This window comes from Chiloscyllium plagiosum, chromosome 39 (genome assembly GCF_004010195.1).
Source record: "Chiloscyllium plagiosum isolate BGI_BamShark_2017 chromosome 39, ASM401019v2, whole genome shotgun sequence".
NCBI classification, from domain to species: Eukaryota; Metazoa; Chordata; class Chondrichthyes; order Orectolobiformes; family Hemiscylliidae; genus Chiloscyllium; species Chiloscyllium plagiosum.
In genome coordinates, this window is record NC_057748.1 from 19445869 (window position 1) to 19468903 (window position 23035).

At 41.6% G+C, this 23035-nt stretch overlaps 1 protein-coding gene across 9 annotated transcripts in view; it reads right to left on the reverse strand.

The window, feature by feature from the left end:
- Nucleotides 1–23035, reverse strand: part of LOC122542310 (TRIO and F-actin-binding protein-like) — a 366873-nt gene that overhangs the window by 98062 nt on the left and 245776 nt on the right. For all 9 annotated transcript variants that reach the window (XM_043679926.1, XM_043679930.1, XM_043679931.1 and 6 more), the window contains one exon: nt 3548–3604. In XM_043679926.1, the coding sequence (XP_043535861.1) occupies nt 3548–3604 (57 nt within the window). The remainder of the gene's footprint in view (nt 1–3547; nt 3605–23035) is intronic.

Below are 23035 nucleotides of genomic sequence, written 5' to 3' on the forward strand. Positions count from 1 at the left end.
GGCAGTACAGAGAGTTCTGGGTGTTCTTGTACACCAGTCAATGAAGGCCAGCATGCAGGTAAAGCAGGTAGTGAAGAAAGCTAATAGCATGCTGGCCTTCATAACAAGAGGGATTGAGTATAGAAGCAAAGAGGTTCTTCATCAGCTGTACAGGGCCCTGGTGAGACCGCACCTGGAATATTGTGTGCAGTTCTGGTCTCCAAATTTGAGGAAAGACATTCTGGCTATTGAGGGAGTGCAGCGTAGGTTCACGAGGTCAATTCCTGGAATGGTGGGACCAACTTACGCCGAAAGATTGAAGCGACTGGGCTTGTATACCCTTGAGTTTAGAAAGCTGAGAGGGGATCTGATTGAGACATATAAGATTATTAAAGGATTGGACACTCTGGAGGCAGGAAACATGTTTCCGCTGATGGGGAGTCGGGAACCAGAGGACACAGTTTAAAAATAAGGGGTAGGCCACTTAGAACAGAGATGAAGAGAAACTTCTTTACCCAGAGAGCGGTGGGTGTGTGGAATGCTCTGCTTCAGAGGGCAGTGGAGGCCCAGTCTCTGGATTTGTTTAAGAAAGAGTTGGATAGAGCCCTCAAGGATAGTGGTATCATGGGTTATGGAGATAAGGCAGGAACAGGATACTGATTGAGGATGATCAGCCATGATCATAATGAATGGTGGTGCAGGCTCGAAGGGCAGAATGGCCTACTCCTGCACCTATTGTCTCTTGTCTAATGACCACCGTCTGGAGCAAAGTGTCCAGGTACCTTTCCCCAACATGCAGCAATGCCTGCAACTTGGTTTCTAAATCCTCAACTTGGATCTGAAATTCCTTGAGGTGCAAACACTACAGATTAAATTCAATACCATTAGTATTGAATTTAAGTTATAGATTAATTACTCGAAATTCCTTGCTATTTACGTTTCACACTAATGATATTATAAACAGAAAAGAAAAATCCTCACCATTATCAACAATTTGGAGATGCCAGTGTTGGACTGGGGTGTACAAAGTTAAAAATCACACAACACCAGGTTATAGTCCAACAGGTTTAATTGGAAGCACTAGCTTTTGGATCGCTGCTCCTTCATCAGATGGTTGTGGAGTACACAATTGTAAGATATTGAACTTTTGCTATAAATTCTGTGCCTTACAATTGTGTACTCCACAACCACTTGATGAAGGAGCAGCGCTCTGAAAGCTAGTGCTTCTAATTAAACCTGTTGGACTATAACCTGGTGTTGCGTAATTTTTAACCATTATCAACCTTATACTTAAGCAGTTATTTTTAAGAGAGAAGAAAATACTGGAGGCCTAAACACAAACTGACGACCTTGTTTTTACGTTGAAGGTTAGAAACATTCACCAATCCTAATCATCAGTCAGTTTCTTTCCCTGTCCTCACATCACACTGTGGTTTGTGACGTCACTCCATCTATGCTCTGACGACTGGCTGGTCTCTCAATCCATGCCTTTTATTCTCTCTGACTCATCTCTCATTCTGGAGAAGTTACTTCTTGCAGTAAATCCTAATTAAAGCATCTCTCTCCCCCTTTGCACTAGATTCCACTTTGAGCCAAATTTCCAACAATATAATCAGTAACTCACTCATCTTTTGTCCCACTTTGCTGCAATCTCATTCACACTGACCATGCTCTTTACTAACTGTACAGTGAATGACTTCCCACTCTTATAAAGGTCTTCTCACAGAACCACCCGATCACAGTTAGACAAAGGAATTCAGGTGCTTGAATTCTAAGAGCCAGCAACAGGCTTATTTAAGTTTTAATCAGGCACATGTACTAGCTCTTTGAAAGAGTGATTAATTTTTTTAATTATATAGATGTGGGCTCAGCATTTGTTGCCTATGCCTGATTACTTTTGAACTAAGGACTTACTAGGGCCTTTCTGAGGACAGTAGAAAAGTCAACCAGATTGCTGATAGCCTGGAGTTGCATGTTGTAGATAAAAGGAACAGACATTGTGCCTGTTTCAACTTAAGAAAATAAGCCATTCTGTGGGTCATTCTTCAGGGCAATGCCATGACCAAAGTAAAATTGCATGGTTTAAACTTCAACAAAGCTTGACAGTTAACTGTCAGTCATCACTTAACCAATCAGGACCCACTTCCCAAGTTATCAGTATAAAAACTTTGTACTCCTTTACATTGATATCCTATCAAATTAAGAGTCTCATGATGATCATGAAACCTTTGCCAATTGTCGGAACAATCCACCTGGTTCACTAATGTATTTTAGGGAAGGAAACGGTTGTCTTCACCTGGTCTAGCCTACATGTGACTCCAGACCCTCAAATGTTTGGTTGACTCTGGACTGCCCGCTCAGCAATTAGAGATGGACAATAAATAGCCTGCTATGCCCACATCCCGTGAATGAAAAGAAAAAGTCCTGTTAATTGCCAGACAAAAACCTTTGACAAAATGTTTGTTTTTATTCAGCAGTACTCAAGTCTGGTGCTATCAAATTATGATTTAACTAAAATAACTCATGCTTTTTAAACAGTCTTCTCACCCTATGCTATCATCTTCAAAAGTTTATTGCCTAGTACAGAATCCGACAGAAATCCAAATTATTATCAACATTGGAGTGAGATTGCAGTCAATGGCCACTTCCAAAGTAGATTTAGTGACAGATTCATTGAGTCACGGAGTCATTCAGTCATAGATCCAGATTCACACAGCATGGAAACAGATCCTTCAGTCCAACTCGTCCATGCTGACCAAGTTTCCCAAACAAAAATCAGTCCCATCTGCCTGCAATTGGCCAATATCCCTCTAAACCTTTCCTATTCATGTATCTGTCCAAATATTGTCACTGTTCCTGCATCTACCTTTTCCTCTGGCAGTTCATTCCACATGCAAACACGCTCTGTGTGAAAAAGTTGCAATGAGGTCTGTTTCAAATCTTTCTCCTCTCACCTTAAAAAATATGCACTCTAGTTTTAAAATCCCCTACGCTAGACTTTTGCCACTCAACTTGTCTCTGCCCCTCATGTTTTTCTAAATATCTGTAAGGTCACCCCTCAACTTCCTACATTCCAGTGAAAAAAGTCCCGTGTATCCAGCCTCTCCTTATAACTCAAACCCTCCATTCCTGGTAACATTCTTACAAATCTTTTTTGCACTTTCTCTAACTTAGTAATATCCCTCCTCTAGCAGAGTGAACAAAACTGTACACAGTAATCCAAAAGTGGCCTCACCAATGTTCTGTACAACCGCAATATGATATCCCAACTCCTATACTCAATGGACTGAGCAATGAAGACATGCTAAATGTCTTCTTTACCACCCATCTACTTATGATGCAACTTTCAAAAGAACTATGTACCTGAATGTCTAGGTCTCTCTATTTGACAACACTCCACAGGGTCCTGTCAAATCTATGTTAACAACTGAGAAAAAAGGCATTAGGGTGTTCAAAAAAAGATTGAAAATGCTGACAGTAGATTAGCTGGATTAATTGACAAAGACATAATGACAATTAATTCTTCTGTGAAAAATTGCAGAGTACAACTTTGTAGATGGACACTCACCTCACCGCGAGCATCGAGAATGGACATCCAGCCCTTCTTGAAGTTCAGGAGATCTGGCTGAAAGTTGAAAAAAAAGATGATCAACACTTTACTCAATTAAATGAAGTTACACAAATTATCTGACCAAAGTTCTTCAACAAGTGAAGTTTGTTTCTATAAAATGGAAGGCTTATTTTGGTAGGCCATTATTTAGAGATAAGATGGAGGGCATTCAGTTCTTTGTACCTGCACTATCACTTTGAAAGAGGGAATCACTTAGTATCACTCCCAAGACATTGAGGACAGAAATGAAGAGGAATTTCTTTACTCAGAGGTGGGTGAATCTTTGGAATTTTCTACCCAGAGGGCTGAGGATGCTCTGTCATTGAGTATAGTCAAGACAGGGATTGATAGATTTCTAGATCCTAATAATCAAGGGAAGTGGGATAGTGCATGAAAATGGTGTTAAGATAAATGATCAGCCATGATCTAGTATGGTGTTGCAGTACTGAGGGGCTGAATAGCCTATTCCTGCTCTATGTTCTTTCTCCATGTTGCTGCTCTTTTCTAAGTGATATATCCAATTCCCTTTTTAAAGTCACTATGGAATCTACTTCCTTCATCCTTTCAGATACTGCAGTCCAGGTTATAACAGAGTAGATTAAATATTAGGGATGGGTAATAAATGATGGTCTTGCCTGTGAGGCTCATTTTCCATGAATGATTAAGAAGAAAATCTCCCCATCTTCTCCTTGTTTGTATGCCAATTATCTGAAGTCTTTGTCGCCTGGTTATCAATCCCCCTGTCACTGGAAGTAATTTTTTCTGTGTTACTCCTTGTAATTTTGAACATTGTTATTAAATTGCCCTTAAGTCTGGGCAGGGCAATTACCAAAGTGAAATTCTAGAGAGCTCGAAGAGGTGGCAAGAGGGGGAAGTTGGATTTGGACTAACTGTTGGGATATTTTATGATACTATAATTGCTATATAAATAGATCTGTCAGGGCTGGTTCTGGAGGTGGAATCAAAGTTAAACTACAAATACTGATGCAGCATTAATGGGTGTAATTATAATTTTTCCAGTTTACAACACTTAGTGAGACACCCCTCCATCTATCAGACCTTTCACCAGGCATAACAGGATATCAAATTTGCTGACATTTTCAAGGCAGCATTAACAGAGACAGGCAACAGATTCCCTCCATGCCATAGACCATCCTGGCCTGGAAATATTTTTCCACTTCTTCATTGTCGCTAGGGCAAAATCCTGGAGGGAGGGAGCGTGTGTGTGTACCTACGCTTTTTAGGAATGAGTAATAATTGCCAGCCCAGCCAGTGATGCCCACATGCCATGAAGAGAAACCCATAACCACCAGATAACAACTTTCAAAGAGCAGGTTTCAAACAGTGAGTGAAAAGCAAAGCTCAGACACTGGGGTTAACATTTTTCAGGAGGCCAAATAAAACCATATTGAATGGATTTTCACAAATTACAACATACTTTTCCAGTGTTATCAGAGATTTGAGAAATGTTAACAAACTATATTGCTGCTGACAGGTTTAGTTCCCATCAGGAAGAATGTTAGCAAAAGCTTCAATGCCCTGTGTCTCCACAAGACCCCAACTCTCTTAACTTCAGCTGTTCTCTGCCTGACATGTAAACTCCCCATATGGATGCAGAAATAACTCAAGGTAACAGTGCAGATTGTTAAAGCCACAGGTTCCTTTTTAGGGGGACAGAATTGAAAAACAGAAGTTACATTAAACCTTAGAGAAGGAAACTACTATCCTTACCTAGTCTGGCCTACATGTGACTTCAGACCCACAGCAATGTATCTGACTCTTAATTGCCCTGTGAGCAATTAGGAATGCGCAATAAAAGCTGGTTTAGACAGAGATACCTACATTCCATGAATGAATAAAGGAAAACTTGTATACACAGTGTCGGCTTAGCCACACTTGGAGTTCTGTGAAAATGTGACTTCAACAGATTTCCAACAGTTAGTGTCACTCGAGCATATAAATCTGAGTCTTGTGGCTGTTTATCACCACCACAGCTCTGGCGGCTTACTCCCAGAGGTATGTCATCCCAGGGGGAACGTGATGACCAGTTTTGTTGCCACAGAAACTGCCGCAGGAAATGGTTAAAACCCTGAAACCTTTTATTTGAGCACATATGGTATTGTAAAAGCTGAAATCAACTACATGAATTTATAAGTTCAATGATTACAGATTCAGACAATGACATGTCCATTTATCATGATATCACAGCAATCCAGACAAGCTGCTGTTATCAGATATGTACATGGTATTGTTGCTATATTTACATATATTCAAATAGAGGGCTCTGTTCACCGCAAACAGCACATATACTGCCCGCTTGACACAAAAGCCTCATTCCTGAAGAAGGGCTTATGCCCGAAACGTCGATTCTCCTGCTCCTCGGATGCTGCCTGTCCTGCTGTGTTTTTCCAGCACCACATTTTTCAACATATACTGGCCTGCTGCAAGGCTCCAACCTGAAATGTCGACTCCCCTTCTCTTCTGATGCTGCTTGACCGGCTGTACTTTTTCCAGCTCCACTCTTTATCCACATGTACAGACAATGCAGCCGATTCAACTTAACAAACACTTTGGCGACGACTATTCCCTAATGCATTCCCATGGCAATTTCCATTGTTAGCCATGGTTGGGCCACCTTTACAATTTCATTTTTGTGCCAGACAGGAATCCTTTTTGTGCCAAAAAGGCATCCACTGTCACCATGGCAACACTCAAAGCAAGACCACCTTCCTTAAGCATCATCAGAACACAACGACTTGCTTTTGGACAGGATTTTCAAACATACTGAAATGTCCCAAGACACCTCACAGGAATGTAACCAAATAAAATTTGCACAGAGACACAATTAGGTGTACAGAATTGAGACAATTGACCAAAAGCTTGTTCAAACTGCAGCAGGACAAATGCTTTCAATAGCACAGTCACAAAGACCCAAGGTCTCTGTGCACACAATTCTCTTACATCAGTCCTCTGTGCGATTAGCTCAGTCTCACCACTGGGCAAGACTTTATGCCGTACTTCTGTTGGCTCATGATCTGATCCCCATAGAGATTAATGACTTGCAAAATAAAAGGAAGTGAAATTTACATTTGATAGCTGAAAGGATGACATGAAAAAGATTCACATTTTATGACTTTTATTATCACAGACCAAGAGTAGTATTGACTAAACACTTTTAGCATAGTCAATTTATAATTTAACTCCAGATCAAAACATACTCCTTCTTCCGAAAGAATCTTAAATACCGCTTCACAGGTATGCCTTACACTTTCCCTCAAGTAGCTCAGCTCCTGAGGTGTTACTTCTATCCTTTTCCTTTCGCAGTTCTGTAACTTTAACTTCAAACTATATTTCTCACTGAGAGCCTTTCATTGCAATTCTTGGGTGAATCTTCCTCACAAATGTTTTCAGTCGGGGTGTGAGCCCATTAGATGGTTCTCTCTCTCCCAGATCCTGGCACATTTCTGTGTCTATAAATTTTAGAGGTAACCCTTTCCCCTCAAAGCCCATCTCCCACGGTAACATCAATAACATGGACCTTGTACTGAAGTAGAAATACTGATTAGCTAACCTTGGAAATCCAATGAAATTAAATACGTTGGATATTTTAAAGCATAACTGTTTACAATCCAACATTCTCAAATCCTTTTGAATTTTGCGAGGTGATCAGTGTAACCACTGTAAATAGAGATGCTGCTGCCATTGTCTCCGAATGTGAACACCATAGAGTTGTTTCTTTCTCACAAACAACCTGAGTCGCCCGTTGACCTCCAACAGCTGTATCACCCAGACCTGTTGTCAGGCAGACCTCAATAGGTCGCAGAATTCCCTTCATTTTACCTTAAAGACACAATCAGAAATTTAACAATGTTCCCTCTAAACTGCACTCTACTGCAGCTGCTCCAACCTCTGCATACTGTTCACTGAATTGACTTTGGTTTCAGAAGTCGCTGCTGTGCATGGACCTTGGAGGTCTGCGTGGTAGGAAAAGTACTTAGGGGAATGCTGGTTATGACCCTCATATTTGCAATGTCCAAAGCTGACTTTTCCAATGCCCTCCTCCCTGCTCCTCAAAGACCTACTCTCCACAGTGGGTCACACTTCAATGGGTAGCATTCTTGCCTGAGTCATAAGACTATGGGTTCAAATCAAACAGCAGAATCTAGTGCCCAGTATTTAGGTTTCCACTTTCAGTGCTGTGCTGAAGAAGTGCAGTAATTAGAGGTGCTTTCTTTACTTGCTATAAAACTCACCCATCTCCCCCCACAACATTGTGACACAGAAGGCCTGCTAGTCTCTGATACTCCATGGATGGAACATTTATCACTGGTAAAACTCCTGCCCTGTTAATAAAATGTAATAATCTCAACTTGTACTGTTTGCCACATTAGTCTGTGAGTGACAGTCCCACCTCCAGCTAGGTATACAGCAGCCTCCAAAACAAAGACAGCTTAGGTCAGAACTGTAAGTCAGCCGATCAAGTAGAGTCACACTGCAACTGCCCACCTCTAAAATAGAGAATATGCAGGATACAATTAGAACCCCCTATTTCCATGTGAGAATTGGAATACATGCCACTCCTGTGCTCAAATACTGTATTTGCCAGTGAAAATATTCAATAGGCACCAACAAGATGGTCTTTTGATCTGCATTCTGTGCCAGCTATCTATGGGCAGAGGGAGGATGGTCATTTTGAGTTTGGCCTTCAGTTGATTTAGTTGGTGAAAGCACATGGTGGTACCATACCTCCACTTCAGGTGACGGGGAGCATTTGGCATTTATGTCCTGTTTACTTTCCCATTTCAGCTTGTCAAATTATCAGTCTAATAGGCTGTATATTTAGAAGAGGGTTGTGGGGAGACAACAAATTAGATACTACAACTGTCACCTATGGCTCAGTGGGGAGAACACTGTGAAGGTTGCAGGTTCAAGCCCGCCCCCAAGCACAAGTTTGGGCACGCTACCTAGGCTAGCCCACCCAGTATAGTACAAAGAGTACAGCATTGTTTGATGCATCCATCTTTTGGATGGCATGTTAAACTAAAGTTCTGTGCAGATAAATAGTCCCATAGTAAGTCTTTTGAAGAAGTGAGATAATGTGGTGTCCTGGTTGATATTGATCAACATTACAGATTATCTGATTATAATCTCGTGGCTGTTTACGGGTGTTTGCTGTATGCAAATTAGCTGCTGCATTTCCTGAATGACAACAGTGACTACACATCAGTCACAAAGTATTTTGGGAAGTCTTGAAGTGGTGAAAGGGATGTGAGCATCATTGACAAGGTCAACAACTGTTGCTGATCATCTTTGGAGAACACTTATGAATCAAAGTTACAAATCACACAACACCAAGTTATAGTCTAACAGGTTTAATTGGAAGCACTAGCTTTCGGAGCACCGCTCCTTCATCAGGTGGTTGACAAAGGAGCAGCGGTCCTGGTGTTGTGTGATTTGTAACTTTGTACACCCCAGTCCAACACCAGCATCTCCAAATCATGACTTATGTATCAGGCACATTATAATGAGTCTACAATGGGTAAGGATGGCAGACTTTCTTCCCTGAAGGGCACTAGTAAACCAGATGGGTTTTACAACAATCAATGATAGCTATCATGGTCACCTCTACTGAGCCTAGCCTTACATTCCAGCTTTATTTATTAAAAGATGGAACATTTCTCAAGGTAGAATATGACCAACACTTTCCAAAACTGAACCCAATATCCTGCCCTTTATATTCTCACCCTACTGATATAAAGACCAACCTTCTATTAACCTTTTTGATTCTTCTTTCATACTTGCACAGTGAGCACTGCAATGGTTCACTAGATTGGCTCCTGTGAAGAGACAACTGTCCTATGAGGAGAGATTGAGCAGGCTTGGCCTAAATTCCCCACAGTTTAGAAGAATGAGAGTTGATACCACTGAAACATATATGTTGTCAAGTCATAGAGATGTACAGCACGGAAACAGATCCTTCGGTCCAACTCATCCATGATGACCAGATATCCCAACCTAATCTAGTCCTGTTTGCCATTGCTTGGTCCTTATCCCTCCAAACCCTTCCTATTCAGTTACCCAACCAAATGCCTTTTAAATGCTGCAATTGTACCAGCCTCCACCACTTCCTCTGGCAGCTCATTCCATACACACACCACTCTATGTATGAAAAAGTTGCCCCTTAGTTTCCTTTTATATCTTTCCCCTCTCACTCTAAACCTATGTCCTCTAATTATGGATTCCCCCACACAATGGAAAAGACTTTGTCTATTTATCCTATCCATGCCCCTCATGATTTTATAAATCTTTGCAAGGTCACCCCTCAGCCTCCAAAGCTCCAGGGAAAACAGCCCCAACCTATTCAGCTTCTCCCTATAGTTCAAATCCTCCATCCTTGGCAACATCCTTGTAAGTCTTTTCTGAACCCTTTCAGGTTTCACAACATCCTTCCGACAGGAAGGATACCAGAATTGCACATAAGTTTTTTAAGAAATTTGTCTGTTGAGAAAATCCTTTCCCTGGCCTGGGAATCTAGAGTATGGAGTCACAGTCTCAGAGTAAGGGGTTTTGGGACAGAAACAAGAAGGAAGTTCTTTGTTCAACAAGTTGTGACTCTTTGGAATTCTCATCTGCAGTCACTGAGTGCTCAGTCACTGAATGCATTCAAGGCGGAGGTCAAAAAATTTTGAGAATCAAGTGAATGAACAGAAATTAGGAAAGTGTGGGAATTTAGAATTGAGGAATGTTTATTTCAAAAGGATTGGAGTATAAAGATAGAGAAGTTTTGCTCAAACTATTATAAGGCACTAGTCAGATCACACCTGGAATACTATGAACAGTTTTGGGCCCTTTATCTAAGGAAAGTTGGACTGCCTCCAATGCCGGTACAGAGAAGTGCATTAGATCGATCCTGTCTAAAGAGGAATTTTCTTACGAGGAGATGTTGAGTAGGTTTGCCCTGTACTCATTGGAGTTGAGAAGAATAAGAGGCGACCCTACTGAAATATTTAAGATTCTCACGAGCTTGACAGGATAGATTTGTAGAGGTTGCATCCCCTTTCATTTTAAAAAGGGGGTGGAATAGTGGATTTGTCCTTGGAATAAGAGATAACCCAGTTAAGACCCAGATGAGAAGGAATTTCTTCTTTCAGAGGATAGGGAAATCTGTGGAAATTCTTTACTGTAGAGGACTGTCAAGGCTGGATTGTTCAGTAGGAGGTGCAGGATTGAAAGGCCAAACGTTCCTATTTTTTAATATTCCTATGTTGATTGTGAGTTGTATGCATGAATGCCCAAATCCTTGCTGCTCTACAGTTCGGAATCTCTTGCCATTTGGAAACTATCCCAATTTGTCTCTCTTGGATTTGAAGTTGATGACCTCATACTTCCCCACATTGAACACCATCTGCCAATTTTCTGACTCACTTGAGCTATCTGTCCATATTCCCATGTAACTTCCTGCTCTCAGCTACATAACTCACCAAGTCTCCTAGATTAGTGTTTTCTGCAAATATAGATATCAAACTCATTATTCCTTCATCTAAGGTTTTCAGTGAAAAATTTGCTGGATTGTAACAGATCCCTGGGGAACACTGTCACATCATTACTGTCAGGGTTCGGTCACTTTATCCCAATACTCTGTCTCCTACCTCCGATCCAATTACACATTCGTTTGGCAAGGTTAAACCTAATGCTGCCAGGACTGCTCAGTTTTAGATCTCTTGATAGTTTTGGTGCAAACACTGACAGAAGAACTGAATTCCAAAGCGGAGGTAAAAGTGACAGCCCTCAACATTAAGACATCAAGAGGCATTAGTAAAAGTTAATTCAAAGGAATCAAGGGGAAAACCCCCCACTGGTTTGGAGTCATACCTACTACAAACCAATGACTTTCCCTCCACATTAACAACTAAAGTGGGGATGTTTGCTGATAATTACACCATGCTCAGTACTATTTACAATTCTGAAAAATGTGTTGCTGGAAAAGCGCAGCACTTCAGGCAGCATCAAAGGAGCAGGAGAATCGACGTTTCGGGCATAACATCGATTATGCCCGAAACATCGATTCTCCTGCTCCTTTGATGCTGCCTGACGTGCTGCGCTTTTCCAGCAACACATTTTTCAGCTCTGATCTCCAGCATCTGCAGTCCTCACTTTCTACTATTTACAATTCCTCAGATACTGAAAACGTCTGTGACAACTACAGAACCACATGGATAACACTTAGGCTTTAGTTGATAACAGTGTGTAACATTTGCACCATGTCAATGACTCTGCCATTCATCTCTGAATAGGGCACATAATCACCTCTGCGAGACACTCAATAGCATTACCATCACCTATCAATGCTATCAACATCCTGGGATTGACCAGAAATTAAATTGGTCCAACCACAAAAAATTGTGAATATAAAGTAGTCCATAATGTAGACATTGGTACTTTGTACCAACTGGTATTTAGGAGAAAGAGATGTGATCCTGTTGAAAAATAAAAGATCCTGATGGTAACTGACAAGGCATATGCTGAGAGGCTTGATCCAGGAGACAGTTTAAAAATAAAGGGCCGCTCACTTAAGATGAAGATGAGTTTTTTCTCACCCCCCCCCCCATCCCCGAGTGTTGTTTTGTGGCGTTCTCTTCCCCGGAGAGCAGTGGAGGCTCCTAATGTGTATGTTTATTATTTGTGAGTAACTTATCTCCTGGTGTTCAAAGTCTGTCCAAGACAAAAGTCAGGACTGTGGTGGAATACTCTGAGTGCAGTTCCAACAACTTGAAGAGCTTGAAGTTATCTCACTATCTTATTCCCAAAGGGCCAATTCCAGCCATTGTCACCAAGAAGTCCCTATTAAAAGCCACTCATCATCTTCTGATCTTTATCGCCATTCCTTCACTGTATCAAATTCTCAACAACACTGTGTGTGCTCACCACATGGATTTCAATGGTACATGAAGGCAGCTTGTCACTGCCTCCGCGAAGTCAGTTAGAGATAGCGACAAATGCTGGCCCAGTCAGTGAAGCCTACATCCCATGAAGAAAAACACAAGTATTTTACTTGCACTTCTTTCAATCCAGTTTAGTGTATTCACTGCTTGCAGTAGTTGACAAGTAAACACATACTGGGTGATTGCTTTGTGGAACACTTCAAATCTGTCACAAGAACAGAAATTGCTAGAAAGGCTCAGCAGGACTGGCAGCATCTGTGGAGAGAAATCTGAGGAAGGGTCACTAAACCTGAAATGTTAAACTCTGATTTCTCTCCACATTTCTTGCCAAACCTAATGAGCTTTTCCAACAATTTCTGTATTTGTTTCTGATTTACAGATTCTGCAGTTCTTACGGATTTTACCTTAGATCTGTCCACAGGAAAGACCCCAACCTTCTTGTTGGTTACTATTCCACCTTGCCCTTGTGCTAAAATTTCTGTTCTGAGTCTGCTACAGTGTTCCAGTGAAGCAATATGCAAGCTGGAGGAGCAGCATCTCATTTTCCACTCCTGTACTTTACAGCATCTAGCACAGAGAACTCTAGAAAGGTCACTAGGCCTGACACATTATTTCTGATTTCTTTCCACAGATGCTGCTCCAATTGCAGAGATTTCTCAAACATCCACAGTTCTTTCAATTTGTTTTTCTCTAGAACCCAATATTGAGTTCCATAACTTCAGAGTATGACCTCTGTCCTCCATTTTTCTGATATCCCCTACCCTCCCGAGCCATGTCTTTCTCCTATTCGTTAGTTTTGCTCTCCACAAAGCGAACCCATTTTCTCCTTTTCACACCTAACATTGACAGCTATTTTACATCTGTGTCACTCCTTTACCACCACTGCCATTGCTTTCATCTTTTGCTATGGGCTCTCTCACAATCTGTTCCACTCCATTCTTCTCACCCGTGGCAACAGCAGAAAAAAAAGAATTTTCCAGCTTCATTTAGATCCAAATACGAGAGTCATAGAATCCTACAGTGTGGAAGCAGGCCATTCAGCTCATTGAGTCCATGGCAACCCACTGAAGAACATCCTACCAAGATCCATACCCCAATAATCCTGCATTTCTCATGGGTAAGCCTGCACGTCCGAGAACACTATGGGCAATTTAGCATGGCCAATCACTTCAGCTGCACATCTTTGGATTGTGATAGGAAACCCAACAGACATGGGGAGAATATGCAAACTATACACAGACATTCACCCAAGGTTGAAAGCTAACCTGGGTTCCTGGTGCTGTGAGGTAGCAGTGCTAACTACTGTGCCACTGAGGAGCTCAAGTCATATTGGACTTGAGACATTAACTCTGTTTCTCTTTCCAGACCAGTTGAATATCTCTAGCACTTTTTTGTTTATTTCACGAGACCCGAATTGTGCGATAGTTAGATTTAGTTGAGTGAGGATATTTAGTCATAGAGACGTACAGCACGGAAACAGATCCTTCGGTCCAACTCATTCATGATGACCAGATATCCCAACCTAATCTAGTCCTGCTTGCCAGCACTTGACCCATATTCCTTTAAATCATTCCTATTCATATACCCATCCAGATGACTTTTAAATGCTGCAATTGTACCAGCCTCCACCACTTCCTCTGGCAGCTCATTCCATACATGCACTACCCTCTGTGTGAAAAGGTTGTCCCTTAGTTCCCTTTTATATCTTTCCCCTCTCACCCTAAACCTATGTCCTCTAATTCTGGATTCCCCCACACAATGGAAAAGACTTTGTCTATTTATCCTATCCATTCCCCTCATGATTTTATAAACCTCTGTAAGGTCACCCCTCAGCCTCCAAACCTCCAGGGAAAACAGCCCCAATCTATTCAGCTTCTCCCTATTGCTCAAATCCTTCATCCTTGGCAACATCCTTGTAAGTCTTTTCTGAACCCTTTCAGGTTTCACATCATCCTTCCGACAGGAAGGAGACCAGAACTGCACGCAATATTCCAAATGTCTGTACAGCCGCAACATGACCTCCTAACTCCTATTCTCAATACTCTGATCAATAAAGGAAAGCATACCAAATGCCTTCTTTACTATCCTATCTACGTGTGACTCTACTTTCAAGGAACTATAAACCTGCACTCCAAGGTCTTTTTGTTCAGCGACACTCTCCAGGACCTTACCATTAAGTGTATAAGTCCTGCTCTGATTTGCTTTTCCAACTTATCTAAATTAAAGTCCATCTGCCACTGCACAACTCGTCGGCCCATCTGATCAAGATCCCATTGTACTCTGAGGTAACTTGCTTCGCTATCCATTACACCTCTAATTTTGGTGTTATCTGCAAACTTACTAACTATACCTCCTATGTTCACATCCAAGTCATTTATATAAATGATGTAATTTATTAAGGAATATGGAACCAAGGTGGGAGGTCCAGTTAAGATACACATTATGATACAAGATAGACTGAAAGGGATAACAGACTTGAGGGACTGAATTGCCTCCTCCTGTTTTGATGTCCCTATACAACCAGTCTATGAAAGTGAAGCAATATCAAAGGAAAAAGATGTTCTGAAGCTCTTAAAGGGTTAATGTGCTACCCCCTTTTCACCGCTAGCCCTCTGAGGATGAGCCAGGATGATAGTCAGTGGATGGATCTGCTTCATTGTAAGAGTGAAGGATTACTCTTGTTTGCTTGGAAGATACGTGTGGGTCTGACAAATGAAACCATATGATGTTTAATCCCACTCAAAGATATTTCTGCTGAAAACCGGCCAATCTCAAAAATTCTTGCTTTAGACAGACGAAAGTGCTCTCTGAGTGAGTCACGTTCTGGCTGAAGTGGGGGAGGGGAAGGAATAGAAATCAACAGGTAATCAAATGTCAAGAGAAACAGGACGATGAATTCAAACATTGGTTCATCGTGTCTAAGTTCCCAACTTTGCAAGACTGTCTGTAAATTGCCAGGCATGACAGATTAATCTGGCATGAGCTCTTCGTGAACAACACCCTCTGCAAAAAAAAAGTCAGTGGTGTTTTACAAATTCCTTCTTTAAAAAAATGTCTTCATTGAATAGTTTGAATTTTTTCAATAATCAAGGTATTGATTATTGAAAATGTAATGCAAAAGGTTGTTTAACCAGGTTGAAGGTCAGATCAAACCTGGAGGAATGCAAGAAAGCTTAAAATTGTTGGGGGGAAAACACACATCATAAATAGAGAAATGATTTTTAAGGGGGTGACAATGGAAGTTGTGGAAAATTGAAAAAAAAAGCATCATAAATAGATTGGAATAGCAGTGAAAAACATTTAAAACAATGATTAATAGACCCCAGAATGAACATTCCCCACTGAAAGGCAAGGACAAAATAAGCAGTAATGAAACATCATGGATGAATAAAGGGATAAGGGCAATACAGAAACTAAAGAACAATGCATGCACAAAGGACATAAACAAAAAATAAAGACAACAGGGAATACATAAAGGAGGAAAATAGTCATAATCCACAGAGGACCTACAGGAATCTCACTCCATTACAGAGAGACTCTGATTAAATAGCAAGAGAGGCACCATTCCAAAGTAGCTCCACTGCACCCCAGCAAGACTCCATGAAGGTTCACAACTGATAACAGGGGCTGAATCTGTACCATTGATATTATTCTACATCATATTCAAGCCAATTAGCTAACTGCACTAAGGTCAGGGCAATGCTTCCAAAACCTTTTCCTTACTGTGATTCCATATCAAAGCACATCACCTTTGAGAGGGCTATGACAGCTGGGGCCTGACAGAGAGAGAACATATTCATTGACCTGATCGCAGCTCCATAGTGGTCACTGTTATCTCAGAGCTCAGGAACCCAAACTTTCACGTTATGACCCCACTTAGAGTCCAAGACCCTACTGTGGGAAGCTTTGGGTTAGTGTAGAAAGGAAAAACAAAAGAACAAAGCAAATAGAACTGATATATGATGTATATACAGCATATCTATGAACTTATAGAGGGAATGTCTTTTGCAGACACGTCAATATCATGGCAAAAAATTCAGGTCAGGATAGGGTCAGTTAAATAGAGTCATAGAGATGTACAGCACAGAAACAGACTCTTTGGTCCAAATCGTCCATGCCGACCAGATATCCTAATCTAATGTTAGTCCAATTTGCCAGCCCTTGGCCCTTGGCCCATGGCCTCCTTCACCGCCGCTCCCTCACCACCAGACACCTGGAGGAAGAACGCCTCATCTTCCGCCTCGGGACACTTCAACCCCAGGGCATCAATGTGGACGCCTACAGTTTCCCTATCCACTCCACCCTCTCCCCCCCACCTATCACCTTTATCCCCTCCCCCACTCACCTATTGTACTCTATGCTACTTTCTCCCCACCCTCCTCTAGCTTATCTCTCCACGCTTCAGGCTCTCTGCCTTTATTCTTAATGAAGGGCTTTTGCCCGAAACGTCGATTTTACTGCTCCTCAGATGCTGCCTGAACTGCTGTGCTCTTCCAGCACCACTAATCCATATCCTTCTAAACCCTTCCTATTCATATATCCATCTAGATGCCTTTTAAAATGCTGTAATTGTACCAGCCTCCACCACTTCCTCTGGCAGCTCATTCCCAACACTCACCACCCTCTGCATGAAAACGTTGCCCCTTAAGTCTCTTTTATATCTTTCCCGTCTCACCCTAAACCTATGCCCTCTAGTCCTGGACTCCCCCACCCCAGGGAAAAGACCTGGTCTATTTATCCAATCCATACCCCTCATGATTTTATAAACTTCTATATGGTCACCCCTCAGCCTATTCTCCAATGCTCCAGGGAAAAGAGCCACAGCCTATTCAATCTCTCCCTATAGCTCAAATCCTCCAACCCTGGCAACATCCTTGTAAATCTTTTCTGAACTCTTTCAAGTTTCACAACATCCTTCTGATAGGAAGGAGAATATAATTGCACGCAATATTCCAAATGTGGCCTAACCAATGTCCTGTACAACCACAACATGTCCTCCCAAGTCCTGTATTCAATACTCTGACCAATAAAGGAAAGCATACCAAATACCTTCTTCACTAGCTTATCTACCTGCGACTCTACTTTCAAGGAACAACAAAGGTCTCTTTGTTTAGCGACAGTCTCCAGGACCTTACCATTAAGTGTATAAGTCCTGCTCTCATTTGCATTTCCAAAATTCAGCACTTCACATTTTTCTACATTAAACTCCATCTGCCACTCCTCAGCTCATTAGACCATCTGATCAAGATCCTGTTGTAATCTGAGGTACCCTTCTTCGCTGTCGACTACACCTCCAATTTTGGTGTCATCTGCAAACTTACTAACTATACCTCATATGTTCACATTCAAATCATTTATATAAATGGATGAAAAACCGTTGACCCAGCACCGATCTTTGTGGCACACCACTGGTCGCAGGCCTCCAATCTGAAAAGCAACCCTCCACCACCAACCTCTGACTATTGCCTTTGAGCCAGTTCTTTTCAAATGGCTAGTTCTCCCTATATTCCATGGAGATCTAACCTTGCTAACCAGTCTCCCATTAGGAACCTTGTTGAATGCCTTACTGAAGTCCATATAGATCATGTCCACCGCTCTGCCCTACTTCTTCAAAAATCTCAGTCATATTTGTGAGATATGATTTCCTACACAAAACCATGTTGACTATCCCTAATCAGTCCTTGTTTTTCCAAATACATGTAAGTCCTGTCCCTCAGGATTCCCTCCAACAACTTGCTCACCACCGTTGTCAGGCACACCGGTCTATAGTTCCCTGGCTTGTCCTTACCACCCTTCTTAAATAGTGGAACCACGTTAGCCAACCTCCAGTCTTCCGACACTTCACTTGTGACTATCGATGATACCAGTATCTCATCTAGGGGCCAAGCAATCACCTCCCTGGCCTCCCACAGAGTTCTAGGGTATACCTGATCAGGTCCTGGAGATTTACCCACTTTGATGCATTTCAAGACATCCAGCACCTCCTCCTCCTCTGTAATATGGACATTTTTCAAGATGTCAGTATCTATTTCTCCACATTCTATATCTTCTAGGTCCTTCTCCATGGTAAACACTAATGCAAAATACTCCTTTAGTATCTCCCCCCAACTCATAGGCTGCCTTGCTGATCTTTGAAGGGTCCTATTCTCTCCCTAGTTATCCTTTTGTCCTTAATGTATTTATAAAATTCTTTTGGATTCTTATTAACCCAATTTGCCAAAGCTATCTAATGTTTCCTTTTTGCCTTCCTGATTTCCCTCTTAAGTAAACTCCTACTGCACTTTATACTCTAAGGATTAATTCGATCTCCCCTGTCTATACCTTACATATGTTTCCTTCTTTTTCATAACCAATTTCTTTAGTCATCCAGCATTCCCTATATCTACCAGCCTTTCCTTCCACCCTAACAGGAATATACTTCCTCTGGACTCTTCGTGGTATCATTTTTGAAGACTACCCATTTTCCAGCCGTCCCTTTACTTGCGAACATCTGCCCCCCACCAAGTGAGCTTTTGAACATTCTTGCCTAATACCATCAAAAATTGGCCTTCCTCTAATCTAGAACTTCAACTTTTAGACCTGGTCTATCCTTTTCCATCACTATTTTAAAACTAATAGAATTATGGTCGCTGGCTCCAAAGAGCTCCCTCACTGACACCTCAGTTACCTGCCCTGCCTTACTTCCCAAGAGTAGGTCAAGTTTTGCACCTTCTCTGATAGGTACATCCACTTACTGAATCAGAAAATGTTCTTGTACACACTTAAATTCCTCTCCATCTAAATCCTTAACAGTATGGCAGTCCCAGTCTATGTTTGGAAAGTTAAAATCCACTACCATAACCACCCTATTATTCTTACAGATAACTGAAATCTCCTTATAAATTTGTTTATCAATTCCCCGCTGACTATTAAGGGTCTATAATACAATCCCAATAAGGTGATCACTCCTTTCTTATTTCTCAGTTCCACCCAAATAACTTTCCTGGATGTATTCCCAGGAATATCCTCCCTCTGTACAGCAGTAATGCCAGTCCCCCTCCTCTCTCGCCTCCCTTTCTAAACTTCCTATAAACATTTGTATCCTGGAACATTAAGCTGCCAGTCCTGTCCATCCCTGAGCCATGTTTCCATAATTGCTATGATATCCCAGTCCCATGTTCAAAACCATGCCCTGAGTTCATCTGCTTTTACTGTTATTGCATTGAAATAAATGCAGTTGAATTTGTCAGTCCTACCTCATTCTCTGCTTTGTCCCTGCCTGCCCTGACTGTTTGACTCACTTCTTTTCCTAACTGTACCAGGCTCAGTTTGATTGCTTTCCTCACTATTTCCCTGGGTCCCACCACCCCCACCTTACTTGTTTAAATCCTCCCGAGCAGCTCTGGCAAATCTCCCTGCCAGTATATTAGTCCCCTTCCAATTCAGGTGCAATCTGTCTTTCTTGTACAGGTCACCTCTACCCCAAAAGAGATTCCAATGATCCAGAAATGTGAACCCTTCTCCCCTGCACCAGCTCCTCAGCCATGCATTCATCTGCTGTATCCTCCTACTCCTACCCTCACTAGCTCATAGCACTGGGAGTAATCCAGCTATTACTCTCCTCGAGGACCTCCTTTTTAAATTCCTGCCTAACTCTCTATATTCTCCCTTCAGAATCTCATCCTGTTCCCTTTCTATGTCGTTAGTTTCAATGTGTACAATGAACTCCTTCTGGATGTTACACACTAGGAACTAGTCAACAGCATAATAGGAGTCTTTTTTAACTGGTTTGCCTTGGCACTTATCAGGGAGGCATGATATCAATGACAAGATCAAAAAAAGATGTAAAGACATTTAAGATAGAAAAGGGAGAGACGATTAACATCAGAGGGTAAAATCCCAGGCTGAGATGGATTGCATCTGCACTGACTAAAACAAGCTTGAGAAATACAGCAGAAGGACATTCATTAGAAAAGGGCAAAGTGTGAAAGGATCAGCAGACTGGTTAATACGATTGCTATATCTAAAAAGATAGATGGAACTGGAACATGTCCAGGAGTTTAGAAACCAGTTCGTTTAAAATTGGTGGTCAGAAAGATAATAGAACATAGAAAATTACAGCACAGTACAGGCCCTTCGGCCCTCGATGTTGCGCCGGCCCGTGAAACCAATCTGAAGCTCATCTAACCTATACTATTCCATTATCATCCATATGACAATTTAAATCCCCTTAAAGTTGACAAGTCCACTATTGTTGCAGGCAGTGCGTTCCATGCCCCTACTACTCTGAGTAAAGAAACTACCTCTCACATCTGTCCTATATCTATCACCCTTCCGTTTGAAGCTATGTTCTCTCATGCTAGCCATCACCATCCAAGGAAAAAGGTTCTCACGGCCCACTCTATCTAACCCTCTGATTACCTAATGTGTCTCCATTAGGTCACCTCTCAACCTTCTTCCTTCTAATGAAAACAGCCTCAAGTCCCTCAGTCTTTCCTTGTAAGACCTTCCCTCCATACCAAACAACCTCCTGGTAAATCTCCTCTGAACCCTTTCCAAAGCTTCTACATTGTTCCTATAATGCAGTGACCAGAACTGTACACAATACGCCAAGTGCTGCTGCACCAGAGTTTTGTACAGCTCCGAAACTCAATCGTGGAATAATGGAATCTCAACTTAAAAGGTATAGTAGAAATATGTCTCAAATATAATAAATAAATCAACACAGACTTATAAAAGGAAAGTTATGCTTGACTAGCCTTATTAGATTTTTTGAAGGAAAAACAGAAAGGGTAGATAAAAATGAATAATATGTAGTAAAATCACACCATTTGGCTGGATCCATGAACCAGCATCTTGAAACCTCACACCCAACTGACCCTAATACCAAAACTACACATATCAGCAACTTGAAAGTTGTACCTGGCACCCAGCACTATTGGATTACCTTCCAAAACTGTTCTGATGCAAACAGGATCCTGAGTATTGAGGGGAAAAACTTGTCACACAAGGATAGAGAAACTAGGAAAGGACCTGTTTGAAGCTCAAAGGTCTGTTTAAGATGCTCGTTGAAGCCAGGATGACCACCACAAATTGATTTTGGTCAGTGTATTCACAACCCATCATGGAAAAATGCTTTGACCACTTATTGGGAGCAATGGTCATGATGGAATGCAAAGAAACAGCATACTTTGCATGTCTCCTCACTAGCCTGCATTTTTCACTTTGTGGTACAAACCAGTCCGGGTGAGTGCTGGCAAACACAAATTTCAGTGTGTTTAGAATTCAAAATGCCTTTGATAAGGTACTGCATAGCAAACACATGACTAAGGTCAGAACATGTGGAGACAGGGGACAAATAGCAGAACAAACAGAAATCTGGCTGCAATCCAGGAAGCAGAGTCACAGCTGAAGACCAATGGAAGGTAAAAAGTGGTGGCTGTTCTGTGTGAGTAAATCTGTCCGCCCAGAGTTGGCAGAGCTCATAGTATCATTGCTGGATTGGTAACAGTTAAACACTACATTAACTTTCTGAGTTAAATCATGCCATTAGGGAGACACAGGAGAAGCAAGTTAACATTAGGACAATATGCTCATCACCTGGAGTTAGGAGTGATATTGGCGCAAGCTTGGCCATCTTAACAAAGTTAAAAATCACACAACACCAGGTTATACTCCAGCAGGTTTATTTGGAAGTATTAGCTTTCGGAGCACTGCTCATTCATGAGGTAGCTGTGGAGCAGGTCATAAGACACAGAATTTATAGCAAAAGATTACAGTGTCATGCAACTGAAATGACATATTGAACAAACCCAAATTGCTGTTAAGTCTATCATCTTATAGAAGGGGTTGCAGGTCTTGGTTTATTATTATGTAAATCTCAGAACTTCTTTCGAGTCATATTCGCAAGATAACTTAAGATTTTATTTTAAAAAAGTGACATCTCAGCTCAGACAATGCATTAAAGGTGAGAGGTTGGACTCTGTCTGCATCCCAATCTTGAACCAGACTAGTTATATTTCCAAAGTAGGAATGTATAAAATGTTGTATGGATTGACAGCCTGCAGATTGTGTGCTTTTTGAACAAAATAGAATGTACCTGCAATGAGATTCACCCCATAGACTTGTGTGTATGCCGTGCACATTGAGAGAGACAGACAGAGAGAGACAGAGAGAGACAGAATGTAAGTATGAGTGAATGTGAAAGTGTGTGTTTTGCGTGTGTGTTCTTGGTAGTGTGTGTAACGGATTAGAAGCCTGTGAGAGGGTATGCGCGTGAGAGAGAGTGTGGGGGGCTGTATGTGTATGTGTCTGAGAGAAGGTTTGCATGAGTATGACAGCATGTAAGAGTGTGTGTATGTGTGTGTCCCCATGTGTAATAGTGGTATCCATATCAATACTCTGACATGTCTTGCAGTGGTTGCCATGACAGTGTTGTACGATGTTGTGGTCGATGTTGTCCTGAAGGCTGGGCAGTTTGCTCTGAACAATGGTCTGTTTAAGGTTTGGTGGTTGTAAAAAGATG